The 13,958-nt window shown below is 35.5% G+C and overlaps 2 protein-coding genes across 3 annotated transcripts; both read left to right on the top strand.

The window, feature by feature from the left end:
* The first annotated feature begins 256 nt into the window (after positions 1-256).
* LOC128863138 (uncharacterized) lies at positions 257-5,799 on the top strand. Of its 2 annotated transcripts, none has more exons than XM_054102110.1 (4): positions 257-494; positions 2,370-2,450; positions 4,005-4,443; positions 4,510-5,799. In XM_054102110.1, exons 3-4 carry the CDS (start codon positions 4,232-4,234, stop codon positions 5,177-5,179), a joined length of 882 nt encoding a protein of 293 aa, XP_053958085.1. In that variant the 5' UTR covers positions 257-494; positions 2,370-2,450; positions 4,005-4,231; the 3' UTR covers positions 5,180-5,799. The 2 variants fall into 2 exon arrangements, with proteins under 2 accessions (XP_053958085.1, XP_053958086.1); XM_054102111.1 differs by having other exon boundaries at positions 4,005-4,439; positions 4,515-5,798.
* A 2,486-nt stretch (positions 5,800-8,285) lies between these two features.
* Positions 8,286-10,107, top strand: LOC128864378 (uricase-like). The gene is made up of 3 exons (XM_054104010.1): positions 8,286-8,879; positions 8,949-9,233; positions 9,340-10,107. The coding sequence occupies exons 1-3, from the start codon at positions 8,669-8,671 to the stop codon at positions 9,810-9,812; spliced, it is 969 nt and encodes a 322-aa protein (XP_053959985.1). The 5' UTR covers positions 8,286-8,668; the 3' UTR covers positions 9,813-10,107.
* The last annotated feature ends 3,851 nt before the right edge of the window (positions 10,108-13,958 follow it).

The raw sequence follows: 13,958 nt of genomic DNA, 5'->3' as shown, positions 1-13,958 counted from the left end.
TGTGGCTGTCAGCCCAGAGTGAAACAAGGCGAATTCATTCCTTGTTTTCTACTTTTCCAATACTTTTCTTTGACAATCAAATGTACAAAACATTGTTGTTGGTCTAGTGCGACCACCTTTATGAATGAATGCGCCTTGGTACCCTACTAATGTACTCCTTCCGTGACATAGATATTCACCACTAAAGTGAGCCCTGTTGGTGAGAATGTTCGCCAAAAAAAAAAAATATATATATATTTTCAGTGAGCGGCTCGCGTACATGTCCATCGCTTGTGGTGTGGTGCGCGAACATTACATTAAAAACAAAAACAACTATCTCATTTTGAGTTGATGCTTGAAGTGTTCACATTGCGGGAAAAAATCAGCCCTAACCAGAAATTAATATTGCGGTGAATTAAGTGCTCAAATAACGAGGTAGCATTGTGGGAAATAAAAAATGAGTGCCGCAATAATTTCTGAACATGTTTCTACTACTATTAAGCCGAGGTATTGGGGTGAGCTATTTTGTGAGCAAATTTGAAGTCCTCGTATATTTGTCTTGAGGCAAGGAATGTTAATGTAACGAAAAACCTCTCATTTGGCGTAATCGCATCTGAATTTCTTTTTAACAATTGCAGGCGTTCCCAATTCGAGAAGGTAGTTTATGTCTCCACGTCCATTCGCAACAAATTTTTATAATTTTTTCTTCATCTATTAGCCAATCATTTACTTTCTTTCCATTTTTCTGTTTAAACCGGTATAAACAACAAAAATTACAATCGCATCATTCGCTTTTATCATATCTTATTTTATAATAGCAGTCCAACAACGCTTTTATGCCTTTTTCGATACAGTATTACCTTCATATCCAGTTCGCACAGATTCTAATGCTGTAATCTAGAACTCAATAATGCTGCTAAAGGGTAAATTAGAAACTCTCTGTATTTAAAGTCCATTTCTTACAGATTACTTAAAATTGTCAATTATAAATTAAGATACAGTTAAAGGAAAGTTATTAAGAAAACGAAAAATAATAATTCCTTAAAATACAGAATAAAACAAAGAGAGAAAGAAACTCATCTTTAGACATTAAGAAATCTAGCTAAATTCACGAAGAGTACAAGCCAAGGGTGCATTTCTTTCATAATTAGTCTAACACTTGCCTGGCTAGCAGTGGTAGAACTTGCGCAGGACCCTCAAAGCAACAAGAAAATGAATGCCTTCCAGCACTTTTAATGATTATAATATCAAAGGACGGCGGGAGAAATAATCGACCTTCTTGATTCAAGAGACTTAATGTTGATTAAAAGCAGGAGCGAATTATAAGAAGGGACAGATTTGGAAAATTTCAAAGAACGTAGTGAAAATTTTAGAAAAACTTTTTGAAAACATTCGACCCTATCAATAGAAAATTGGAAATAAGATCACTAGATGAAGGTGGCATATTTCAACCTAACATAGAATGAACAAAAATTGTGTGAGAAAGTCACTGAGCCTAGTGTGAAAGTGGCTTCGATGCACAAAATTCTAACCCGCACATTTGTCACTGGCTGCCGAACTACAGCTCCTCCCTTTATTGCTTAAATATTGAACTGCGCACTCAGGAATAGGTGAATTGTTGGAGTGTAGCTGTGGTTTTATTTTTGAGTGCATATGGTACATAGTACCTCCTTTCGATTTTTCAGAAAACCCCATTAATTGCGTAAGACAAAAAAAAAAACTACCCGGCATGATACCGTCGGATCAGTCCAAACAATTGGCGTACCAAATTGAATTTATTAATTGTCTCTGTAGACCAGTGAAACCATTGAAAGGTTTGTTTGTTCATATAGTTAGATTGGTATTCAAACCTCTTCCATAAGTCAAAACTAAGAGGTAGTGCTTGTTTCAATGAGTGGTATATTTGATTTGAAGCTCTCACGTGGAGACATACCTATTTTGATACACCATCATTTTTGGTGTGACAGTACCGATTGAAACTTGGCCTCTTTCAATAACTTCGTCCAAGAATCTCGGTTTTTTGCAGACGTCCCACAGTTTTTCAGTCCAAAAATCCTGGCGTTGTCATTAATTGTGTTAATCCAGCTTTCCCATTTTCCTTGGCCGACCCCTTTTATTAGGCATATATAGCTCACTATTGTGGACCTTTTTTGCAATTTCGTTTGGGCCCATCCTCAGAACATGTGCTGCCCACGTAAGACGGTGAAGCTTGATGTAGTCGTTGATTTGGAAGTAATTTATGTAGCTCAGCTAGGCTTTCGTCGTTGTAACGTAGGCGATAATTGGCGTGATCTTTCCGCACCGGTCAATGGATGCGGCGTAAAATTTTTCGCTCTGTCGCTACTAGGTTTCAGAAGCATAAGTAATGTAAGGCCTAATTATTGTTTTAGAGCATAACGAAAAGAAGACCACGTTCCCCGCCTGGAGCTTCGTATTAACTTCTTGTTTGGAAGTTGCGGCCGCCAATCACGGTAATGATTAATTTAGAAAAATAACCATTCATAAAATAACGTAACATTATTTTAGGGTTTACCTCGAACTTTTTTACATTTTTTACTATTTTCCCTTACTTCCAAATTGGATCAATGCCGTAACCATGAAGCAATAATTAAAGGTGATGTAAGTAGCCTAGTTTTCACCCTGTGTTAGCCATCTTGAAGCTACTTAATAAATCCGTGTTGTCCTCTTGGAAAAGCTACTTTTTATTTCAGAGCAAATTCTAAAGAAAAAGTACTCAAAAGCGTAGAAATTAAAACTTTTGCTGAAAAAGTTAGCAGGCAATACTGTTTTGCCTATTCCATTTTGCTTACACTTTCGCATCTTTCAATTCTATTGAAAGTTCTGTGGAAACTGTGAAAACTAAGCAACAAGTCCCTCAGGGACTTATATCGTTATGTTCAGGAAAAGTACTGCTTTCAGTACATTCTGACTTATCGATTAAATAAGGATATACTGGAGCATTTTTTCGGGGCGATGCGTGCCAAAGGCGGGTTGTATGACAATCCTAGTCCTATGGAATTTAAATATAGATTACGAAGATATTTATTAGGTGAATGAATGCATATTTTACTCATTTCTGAATAACTTAACGCTTTCTATTAACAGCACGAAATACTTCAATATTAGTTGATCGTGGCAATGCTGAGGCCGACGAAACTAACTTGCTCCGTCTCAATGATACTTCTTTAGAAACTTTACAAAGTTTGCTAACAGAAGATGAGATAGTTTCAGACGACTCTCTCTTCGCCAACGATTCATTAAATGAGGACGCTGACTTTGATAGCTTACACGAAGATGCCATTGAATATATTGCCAGTTACATAATACGCAAATTAAAGTTGACCGATTGTTCCTGCAATGAGCGTACATTTACTTGGGTTGACACTTTATCTAAGGGCGGATTAGTTAAACCAAGCACCGAGTTCTTGGACAAAATTAAAATGTTGGAATCAGCGTTTAACCAGTTCAACGGCAGGGAGCTTTACGGTGGGATATCATTTTTACAAAAATTGTTAACATTAAGTACAAACGTGAGTTTACGCTATGATGTTAAACGATTTTTTTTTTAAATGCCGGATGCACTTTCGAATAAAGAATCTTAACCGGTGCAATAAACAAAAGAAGAGAACAATGAGCATTCAATAAGATAATTGTTAAGAGTTTCCACTATTCTCAAGTTGTTTTATTTATTACTTCAGTGTACGTTTACAAGTGGCACATATAGATTCCAATCCGATGCATGGTCAAAATACATATATATATGACACAAATCCATGGAAATAGTTAAGTTAAAAATATAAATAATTAAGTACCACTTATAAAATAACATAAAATTATTCTATGGTTTACAACGACCTTTTCCAATTTTTTACTACAATACATTTTCAGAAAGGGGATAAACGTATGCCCTTTTTTCCCTTGCTTCCAAATTGCATCAATGGATTAAGTAGCATTCGAAATCAGTTGTCAAACTTTACTTAACCTTGTATAATTGAATCATGTGCCGTAACATCATCCGAAATCAGTTGCCAAACCTTTCACAACTTTCTATTATTGAATCATGCCAAAGATCTATGTACATTGACTTAATTTTCAAATATTATTAAAAAAAAAAATCAAATTAACTTCCTTGGTATTCTCTATCTTTCATTAAAATTTCTAAATTTTAAATAAAAATTCATTTTTTGGTCCACTTAATAAAAAAAAAAAAAAATAAGCCCTCATTTCAAAATTACAAATCAAAATAGTTAAAATGACAACCGATTTTAATTTGAATCGTTTGAACTTGCCAAACATGGTCGGCCGGCAGTTAAATGGAGTTTCGCTACCCGTTAATCGATACTTTAGTCCTCTTGTTATATCGGATAAACGTAAAGCTCTTGAGCATAAACAACCCACGCACATGGCGATGAGCACTTCCGTCACTGATATTGTTGCGGCTGTGCATAACAACTTAAGAAGTACGTAAGTAATAAGGTGAATAATATTTGGGACCCTCTTTCTTATTTTGCACATACATATATATTTAAGAACAGAACAACCCAAAATCGCAGAGGAGAAACCAAAGTTAGTGAAAGAAACCGTGGCAGAGTCCTCGACAGAAAATCTCCCTGTGGTTGAAACTAAAAACGATGCAAAAAGCAACATTAAAAAGTTAAGATTCCCACTAAACGAAACTTCCATACCACAAATTAAAGCAGCACGTGCTAATAAACAACAACAACGCATGCGCCGTAGTATACTAAAACCTAGTGACTATGACGATCTAGTCAGTCAGAGGCGAATACTTGAGGTAAGGGAGCAGAAACGCATTTTAGAAGATATGCTTATACAACACCAGCGTTTACAACGCGATCGACAATCAATCGAAATGGAGATACAAGCGATGAGAGAACATTTAAGCGATCTACGAAACAAATTGGATGTCTCTCTAAAAAAATTAACAACCAAACCAATCGGATACAATCAAGTCGTACTAAAACCCAAAATGGTTTCCAGGCCGCAAAAGTTTAATCCTATGTATTCACGAAAGTTGCCTATGGTGCCTGCTAAGCCACCTGCTCTACATTCAATATTGAAAGTATCAAATGCCATGCCAAAATCAACAAATCAAGTGGGAAAGCCCGCAAAGAGTCCAGCACCAAAGAGACGAAGTCCAACACGTAAATCGCCCATTTCTTCGAAAAATACGAAACGTTGAGATGCACTCATAGACATACATATTAATAAATGTACTTGTAAATGGCTATAAGCTGGTGATACCGAAAAGGTATTTTAGTAAGATCACTGTAATAAGCCTTTGTTGCTTAACGGTAAATTGTCTACAAATTGAAAGTCCACATGAAACGGCCGAATAAATATCGTGCATATGAGTTCTGTGAAGAGAATGTGGCCTCTTTCCAAAAGCCACGTGGGCGTACTTATTGTAGCTTCTGAGTGCCTAAAACTCAGGAGATTGTTTGCTTTTTAGTTTGCAGGTAACTTTAAAAAAATTGCTAAAAATAGTATAATTTAAAAATTAAATACGCGAAAAAATGTGCAAACTATAATATAATAGTTGTGTTCGCGTAAGTGAAAATTCTCTCCGAAATAGAATAAAAAACGAAAAAGTTAACGAATGTGAAATTTATCATCACTTGCAAAAACCGGTAGCAGACGACAAATCAGCTGAGTTTGTATACAAATTTTTGTGTTGTCCAATAAAAATTGCCAAATATGTACTTTATATACTCAAGTTTTTATTGTTAAATTTTTAATTTTCTCGCAACAAAAATTGTCATAAATATATGTACTTTATATACCCAAGTTTTTGTTGTTAAATTTTTCATTTTCTCTCGTAAATTGCAAACCTACGCAAGTCAAACAGCAGGCTAAAACACTCCACAAAAATAGATTTGTTTGTTTATAAAAAAGTATATTCAGATGGAAAGTTTTCGTGATGGATAACACTGCCCTGCATCGGTTTTGCGAATAAGATGGGACCTAGTGATCCCGAATCCGAGTTTAAAAATTTTCCATCACGTCAGGTTTTCGAGAAAAAGGGGGTTGAAACCCCTAAAAATAGCGTATTTGGCCATTTTTCAAAAATTGTGGAGCAGAACCCTGACGTGCTACGATCTTCGTTATTGTCAGTAATTGAAGGTTGAACTTTGCTCTTTGAAATAAGCCCAAACCCAAATTGTTCGCATGCACCCTTAGAGTAGGGGGTGTACTTATGTTTACGGGGGTAGGGAAAAAAATGAACATAGGAACTTATCTACACCCAAGATTTTTTTTATTTCTTTTTAAATGGAATGTTTGACTTCAGATTTGTAATCAGCGACACTAAATACCTTAGGAACACTGCACTTTTCATTATATCTTATCTTGGGTGTAGATAAGTTCCTATGTTCATTTTTTTCCCTACCCCCATAGACATAAGTACACCCCCTACTCTAAGGGTGCATGCGAACAATTTGGGTTTGGGCTTATTTCAAAAAGCAAAGTTCAACCTTCAATTACTGACGATAACGAAGATCGTAGCACGTCAGGGTTCTGCTCCACAATTTTTGAAAAATGGCCAAATACGCTATTTTTAGGGGTTTCAACCCCCTTTTTTTTGAAAACCTGACGTGATGGAACATTTTTGAACTCGGATTCGTGCTCAGCGCGAAAATTCCCTTCGGGAACACTAGGTCACATCTTATTCGCATCAGAAAAATTGAAATTTGCAGGGCAGTGTAATTTTTGTTGGCTAAAATTTCTCCAACACAAAATGCATCGAACTATCATATCACTTTGCTCTCCCAGTTTTTGAGTTATGCGTATTTTTTTGTGTTATCGAACGCCTGATTGTAAATATTAGGAATAACTATGTTATGATTTTTGTTTTTCTATAGTCCGAGCGCATGGCAACTCCAGCGGTTTCTAAAAACCTGAAAAAAGATGAAATTTCCTGTGCTGTTTTTTTCTCTACGATTTATTAGCTTACCGACAGCAGGGCCCCGTGTAATACCAAATGAAAGTTCGTAGGCCCTTTTGTGTAAATTAAAAGTTTTTGAGAGAAGAATATTATAATAGCTTTTCGATGAGTTTCCCTATTTTAGCCGATGGCAAGACCGTATTTATGATTGCAATGGCTTTAAAAACGCCATCAATCAATCAACTTGTATAGAAGTAATAAATTAAGAACGCAAAGCCTGTAGGTCTGTCTGATGGTCCTTTAGTTCGTAGTTAAACTTCGGAGGTATGCCTCTATGAATACATTTTTTACCACAATAGAATGGGATAAAGTTTTCCAAAATTCGCTTCCATTTCCCTAAGCGGTTATGCATCTTGAACTCTGCCCAGTTTATTCTTCTGCTATACTCGATTAATCAATCAACCGCTCTTTGATGTAGCGAGAAAATAGTATCGCCGATAGATATTAATGACGCCGAACGAACGAACTAAAGGAGCCTTGACAAAAATTTTCCGAAACAACCACCAGGTAACGCTCTAAGAAAACTGATGTGTGTTCTTTGTTTTTGTTAGTTTCAAACGTTTATGATTAACATTCCTCCCAAAATTGTATTGCCACTGCTTCATATTTATAAAAGTCACGCCGTCTTTTAAAAATGGATTTGAATTTGCAGCAACAAATGTGTATTAAATTTCACTTTAAAAACGGATTCAATGTGCGACAACCTTACAAATTACCAGTTGGGAAACTGTTTTGTAATGATTCTCTAAAGAAAACAACAGTTTGCGAATGGCATGAACGCTCCAGAAGAGATGATTTCCAAGGTTGAATCCAACCCAACATTCATCAGATGCATCATTACTGGAGACGGGACGTGGGCTTATGAGTACGACACGCAATCCAGACATCAGGCGAGAGAGTTTGGAATAAACCAAGACTAAAAAAATTACATCGTTTTCAGTCAAAAAAGAAAGCGATGCTCATGATGCAAAAAATAATAATAATAATAGGGGGAAAACGTTTTATCAGTCGAAAGGAAGTAATGGAATGATGGCCATACCGAAAATACACTTCCAGGAAGGTTTCGGGAGCTGGATCGAGAGCTGGCATAAGAGCGTTGCAGTTGATGGGGAGTACAATTCCTTTTGAGGAATAAAGTTATATTTTTAATTTTCTGAATATATCCCGGGAACTTTTTGATCAAGGTGGTATTGGTAATTCATCGGAACAGCCCCTGACAACGCTTATCTAAGCACACACATTGCCGAAATTCTCAGATAAACTGCATAGGCTCTCGTCAGTACACTGCAGTGGTTTATTGAACGTAAGCCGTAAGCGCAAGGTATTTATCAGTTGCTAGCTTAGAGTAATATTCTGAGTATTGGAACTGAAATGGTCTCTATTGAGAAACTATTTGAAGCCATACAAAACTAGAATTTGAGATTGAAAATGGAAACAGAGGCACTGCGACATATTTGGGCTAATCCACATTTGTTGGATATGAACATGCGATTAATTAGTGATCTTAAATAAGCTACTTGACGCTGATGCAAATTCGTTCACTGTCATACATACATATGAATATTATACACATTTAATACTATATAACAACTAGATAAGATAATCAGATTATCAAAAAGTCTGCTTGTACAGAGAAAAACTAAGCTACGAGTATAAAAGCACTATGCAGTGCTATCACGGGCATTCTCGCAAAGGCAGCTTTTAACTACTTAGTTAATCATCCGTGAGATGTTCACACGCAAATTACACAACGCTGATCCCAGCAAAGCTACAACTATACCCGATCCTGCAGCACCCAATTATCTACTTGGCGATTATAGTTACGGTAAACAGGGAGTGCGAGTGTTTCAACTGAAGAAAGATGGACCCTTGCATTATGTCACCGAATATAAAGTAAATTCGCATATGCGTCTGCGTACACATAAGGAGTACTACGAAGGTACTTGGGGTACACCATTGAAACAAATAATTTTTTTTTTTTTTATATTTTTATTTATTCTTCCGTTAGCCGACAATTCCGATATCATCGGCAGTGATGTGCAAGAGAATACCATCTATGTGCATGCACAAAGGCATGGCCTACATACACCTGAGGAATTTGCGCTGACGCTTACGGCACATTTTGTAGAGAAATACGATCTAGTCGCCGAATCGAATGTGCTTGTTGAGGAGATGGCATGGGATCGTTTTGGTGAACAAGAGCGGCAGGGCTACTATAAGGACCAGCGACATAATCATGCGTTCATGCGAAATACGAATGGCACGCATGGTTGCGAGGTTGTGAGGAGAAGAGGTACGTATGCAAAGAAAACTCCGCAAATATCTTAGATAAATACTAATATATGTACATATATACGTATGTATGTACTTGTATATATTATATTTATATAATATTATAGATGCTCCACCATTGTTGATTGGCACTTTTCATGGCTTGCGCATTGTTAAGACGGCTCGTGCGCCATTCACTGGCTATGTGAAAGGTGATTTCTTCTCTGAGGGCGATATGCACGATCGAATTTTATGTACCGATGTAAATGCCCGTTGGCAGTATGCAAAAGTGGATGGTATTGATTTTGCGACGCATTGGCTAAAGGTGCGTGACTTGATATTGCGTTCTTTCGGTGGTGATCCCAAAGAGGGTGTGATCACCACGAGTGTCCAATATACAGCTTATAGCGCTGAACGGGCTGTACTTGATGCGATGCCCGAGATTTGCAGCATATCCATAAGTTTGCCAAATTATAGGCATTTTCCGTTTGATTTCACACGTTTCCCACCGTTCGAGCCGAAAGCTGACGTCATTATCGTTAATCCAGAGGAGACACCATTGGGTATTGGATATGCGCAATTGGACCGTTTGGCAAAGTGAAATTCAGTTGATATTGCTGCGGTAGTGGATGACTTCCTATGAGGGAAATTTTTGTAATTATTGTACTAAGAAAGTTTTAAGTAAAATTTAATTAAAAGTAAAATAAATATTTGGTGATAAACATTGTTAATTACCGAGAAGGTAGTCCCAGATAGTTGAGGATATTACAATTTAGGTAATTCCTGATATAACATTCGTTTGGGGGAAAAGATATACAATATTTCCAAATGGCTTAAAACTGATTTCCCCCAAAATAATATTTTGTTTAGAGATATTCGATTCTGAAGTTTATTTAATTATAAAAACAAAATATTTTTTTTTTGCTTATACGCCCACTTTTTTTAAATGTTAGATTTGATGCCCGATTGGTTTTCTGTTTTTAATTAAATGGTATGCCTATTAATAAAAAACATCAATAAAATTTGAACCAAGCCCTGACAGTTAAATAGTTTGAATTTATGATTTTTCACCAAGCGCTTACTTCCTCCCTTCATTAAAAAAAATCTTGTTATTCTTATTCTGAAAATTATTTAAAAAACAATTCTGTATTTTTAGCTATCCAAAAAAGCGTTTACACGTTCTATTTGGTGTTAGGCCGAGGGGAGGGACAGTGGAGGGACAGTTTTATGCGGACTTCGAACGGAAAAAGGTTTTTTATGATGGCAGAAATACTTTCGGAGATTTGTCTTTTCCTGCCGAGAGGCAAACGCTATTAGAAAAAACTTTTTCTATCATTTGATGTTTTATGTCTGCGGTTTTGAGCCTGGGCATTACCGAATGATAGTCACGCACCAAGCCATTAGCTTACGCCGGTTGCCTAAGGTATAATATTTAAGTTAAAGCTGTAATCCGTTGGCGGATTTCGGGCTCAACTAGTGGAGGCAAAATTTTATAAGAAGAAAAAAATTGTATTGCTATGTTCTCCAGGCATGCAATTCGCTATCTAAGTAATTCACGAATTACCCTGTTTCTACTGAGCATTTGTAATTCACTTTGGCAGCTCTTCTGTTTGTTTTTGCTCCTTGATTATTATTATTATGTGAATATCGTTGTTGACTAAAAAAAAAACACCAGTCTAACGGTTAGACGCGATAGAAGTGAAACCTTCCGTAAAACAAACTGAGAGAGAATAAGACGAAAGCAGCATTAGGAGCAAGATAATTATAGGTTCATTATAATATTGCTATAAAGTTCATATTTTATTTTCTTCATTTTATTATTATTCATCCTCAATGTTTTCAATTTCAACAAATGATACGAGTGGCTTATGATAGCTAAAATATGATACAAATGCTTTGGTTTCGATGTTGTCAACATATCTTTGAAATACCGCGTCAATGGTTGTTTTTGATCGTGTTGTCGATTCAGAGCGATTGTTACACATTTTTAAATTGAATGTTGTATTGAGAACGTCAATTAAAGGAACCGCTGTGTCCAATGCAAAATTTACGTTGAAATCGCCACTTAAAATCATTGGAACTTTATTGTAATCTTTTCTAAGTATCCGCGATACTTCTGGTGTATACTTTATTAAATTTTCGTGAATGAATTCCGTGATGCTATTTATTGATTTTTTTTTCTGTCGATATTCACGACACTTTTCTGCATTATTTTTCGGCATAATTGCGGTAAATATTTAAAAATGAAAATATTTACGAATATAAAAATACACACGCGGTTGCTATTATGAGCGTCCCCAGCAAAACCTGCGTGACCGAAACTCTAACACAATTACATTTTTTTGAATGTTACAAACACATATGCACGCAGGTTTTGCTGGGGCGTGACCGAAACTCTAACACAATTACACATATGCACTCGTATTTGTTTGAAAATCGACTTTTTTTTTTGGTTCTCCGTCACCTTTGGAAAATGTGTAAACAGTAAGCAAACTTTATTCATATATTTTTCCTCATTTTTGCATCAGTAAAATTAAACAAACGCCGTAGCCGAATGGGTTGGTGCGTGACTACTATTCAGAATTCACAGAGAGAACGTCAGTTCGAATCTCGGTGAAACCACCAAAATTAAGGAAAACTATTTTTCTAATAGCGCTCACCCCTCAGCAGGCAATGGCAAAACACCGAGTGTATTTCTGCCATGAAAAAAAGCTCCTCATAAACATATCATAAAATAAAAAAATAAAATAACTGTATAAAAAAATTTTTTTCTTGTGATTCGAACCAAGGATTTTGGATCGGAAGCTCACATTGCTAGCCGCTCGGCTATCGCGCCATGCTGTCGGCGCTGGCCTAAAAGTTATTTAGTTCGTCGCTACGTGTATATGTAATATTCGTAGCCAAGAGTGTCGCTTTTTTCGTTTCACTTTTTCTCAAATCACTCCCAACGATTCTAAAGAAGTTTTCACTTCAATAAAAAAGAAGTTGAAACTAAGGTTTTACTTTATTTTATAATTTGCACAATTTACACAAAAGTCTGCCGCTCATCCGAAAACTTATATTATTTAAAAGGAAAGCTCAGTAGTGTGCTGGCGGCTTTATCTCCCAGAAGGATTGAGTTTGATGTAAAAAAATATGTACAGTAAGATTTTTTATAAAAATACAACTACGAGTAACAATGACAAATTCTTAAAATTCGTCTTCTCATAGATATATTTAACCAAAAAGTGTGTACTATCAGCAATCATAAAAATGTATGTTTAAGTTTTATAAACTGACCTGGTATACAAAAGGCTTAAATTCGGGAACAAATTTTATAAAATGATAGGTTCTTTTGATGATGAGACAAAATATCTTTATTATATGAAAGAGTTTAACGGACCTGCTAAATTTTTTTATAGAAATTATCTGTAAGGCCTTGAAAATAATATTAAATCTCTCTAAAACCTCTTCAACAATTTCAACGTCAAGGGCATAACTCTTACTATTATGGATCGAATCATATTTGAAAACTAGAGTCGTCTATGTTGTAGTGCGCAATACAAGATTTTTTCCCTACATTGCAACATCAGGAATGCCTTAGCATCTGCTTTTTACAATTTTCATAAATGATTTAAGGGTCTGCCATGCAGTGCAATTACTTGACGTATGCAGATTGCTTATAAATTTGTTTAAGAATTACTAGGATGCTCAGACGCTTCAATCTGATTGGTGTTAGCAAAAATAAGTTAACAATGAATGCAAATAAATGTCACTCAGTAACTTAGAACCAACTTACACGATGACTTTGCACGCTGGGTGGGTGTCGAGCTTGGTGGCAAAACGGCGTAGGCATGCTGGCACGGTCAGCGAAATCGAGAGTTTTCTGAGATTTCGCTTTCATGGTATTCACGTCTTCGTACTTCTACCATGAAGTGCACTTTGGGCTCACGCTCAATGAACGAAAGACCAAAGAAAATTGTCTCCTTAAAGTTCAAAAACCCAGGTTGAAAAAAAGTTGTCGTGAAAATTGGCTTTTACACTAGGCAGGAAATTCGCTTTCATCGATATATTGCATCTCCAATATACCTTTATTTCACAATGGTAAATTTAGAGATATTGGTATAATTTTTGATTCAGTTTCTACATTTGCTGCCCATCTAAATTACATTTATTCTAAGGCTTTTGCATCGTTCGAACAAATTTATACAACTCTCTTGTTAGATCTCTATTACAATTTAGATCTGTCATATGAAATTCATTTCAATTATGGTATTCTTAATAGCACCATTAATTGCCCTCTATTGTTGGAATGGATAAAATTTGATATAATTGTAAAAAATCTTCGTGGAGTGTTATAATTTTTTTTGATGTTTGTAAAACCTTAAATGAACTTATTATAGATTTTTAATTGAGTTTAATGCAATAGAAATGAATAGAAAGAAATAAAAATATGTTTTTTTCTTATTTTAAGTATAAATTAATTTAATTATTGTATAATGTTACTAGGCAGTAAGAACTTATTGTTTTATTGCCTTAATAATAAAAAATGAAAGGGGGAATAAAGAAAGGGAAGAATAATTAAAGAAAGAAAGAAAGGAAGGAAGAAAGAAAGAGAGAAATAATGAAAGAAAGAAAGAAAGAAATGATGATCCCGTTTATCGGGGTTTTATTTTATTTATTTATTTAAATATATAAAGTCTATGAACACCAAATTTTCACAAACTACTAATACAAATTAAATAAGTTTATATACAAGATTTCAAAA

The sequence above is a fragment of the Anastrepha ludens genome, chromosome 5, assembly GCF_028408465.1.
Source record: "Anastrepha ludens isolate Willacy chromosome 5, idAnaLude1.1, whole genome shotgun sequence".
Lineage (NCBI taxonomy): Eukaryota > Metazoa > Arthropoda > Insecta > Diptera > Tephritidae > Anastrepha > Anastrepha ludens.
Note: the sequence above shows the minus strand (reverse complement) of the source record. Positions and strands in the feature narration are given on the sequence as shown.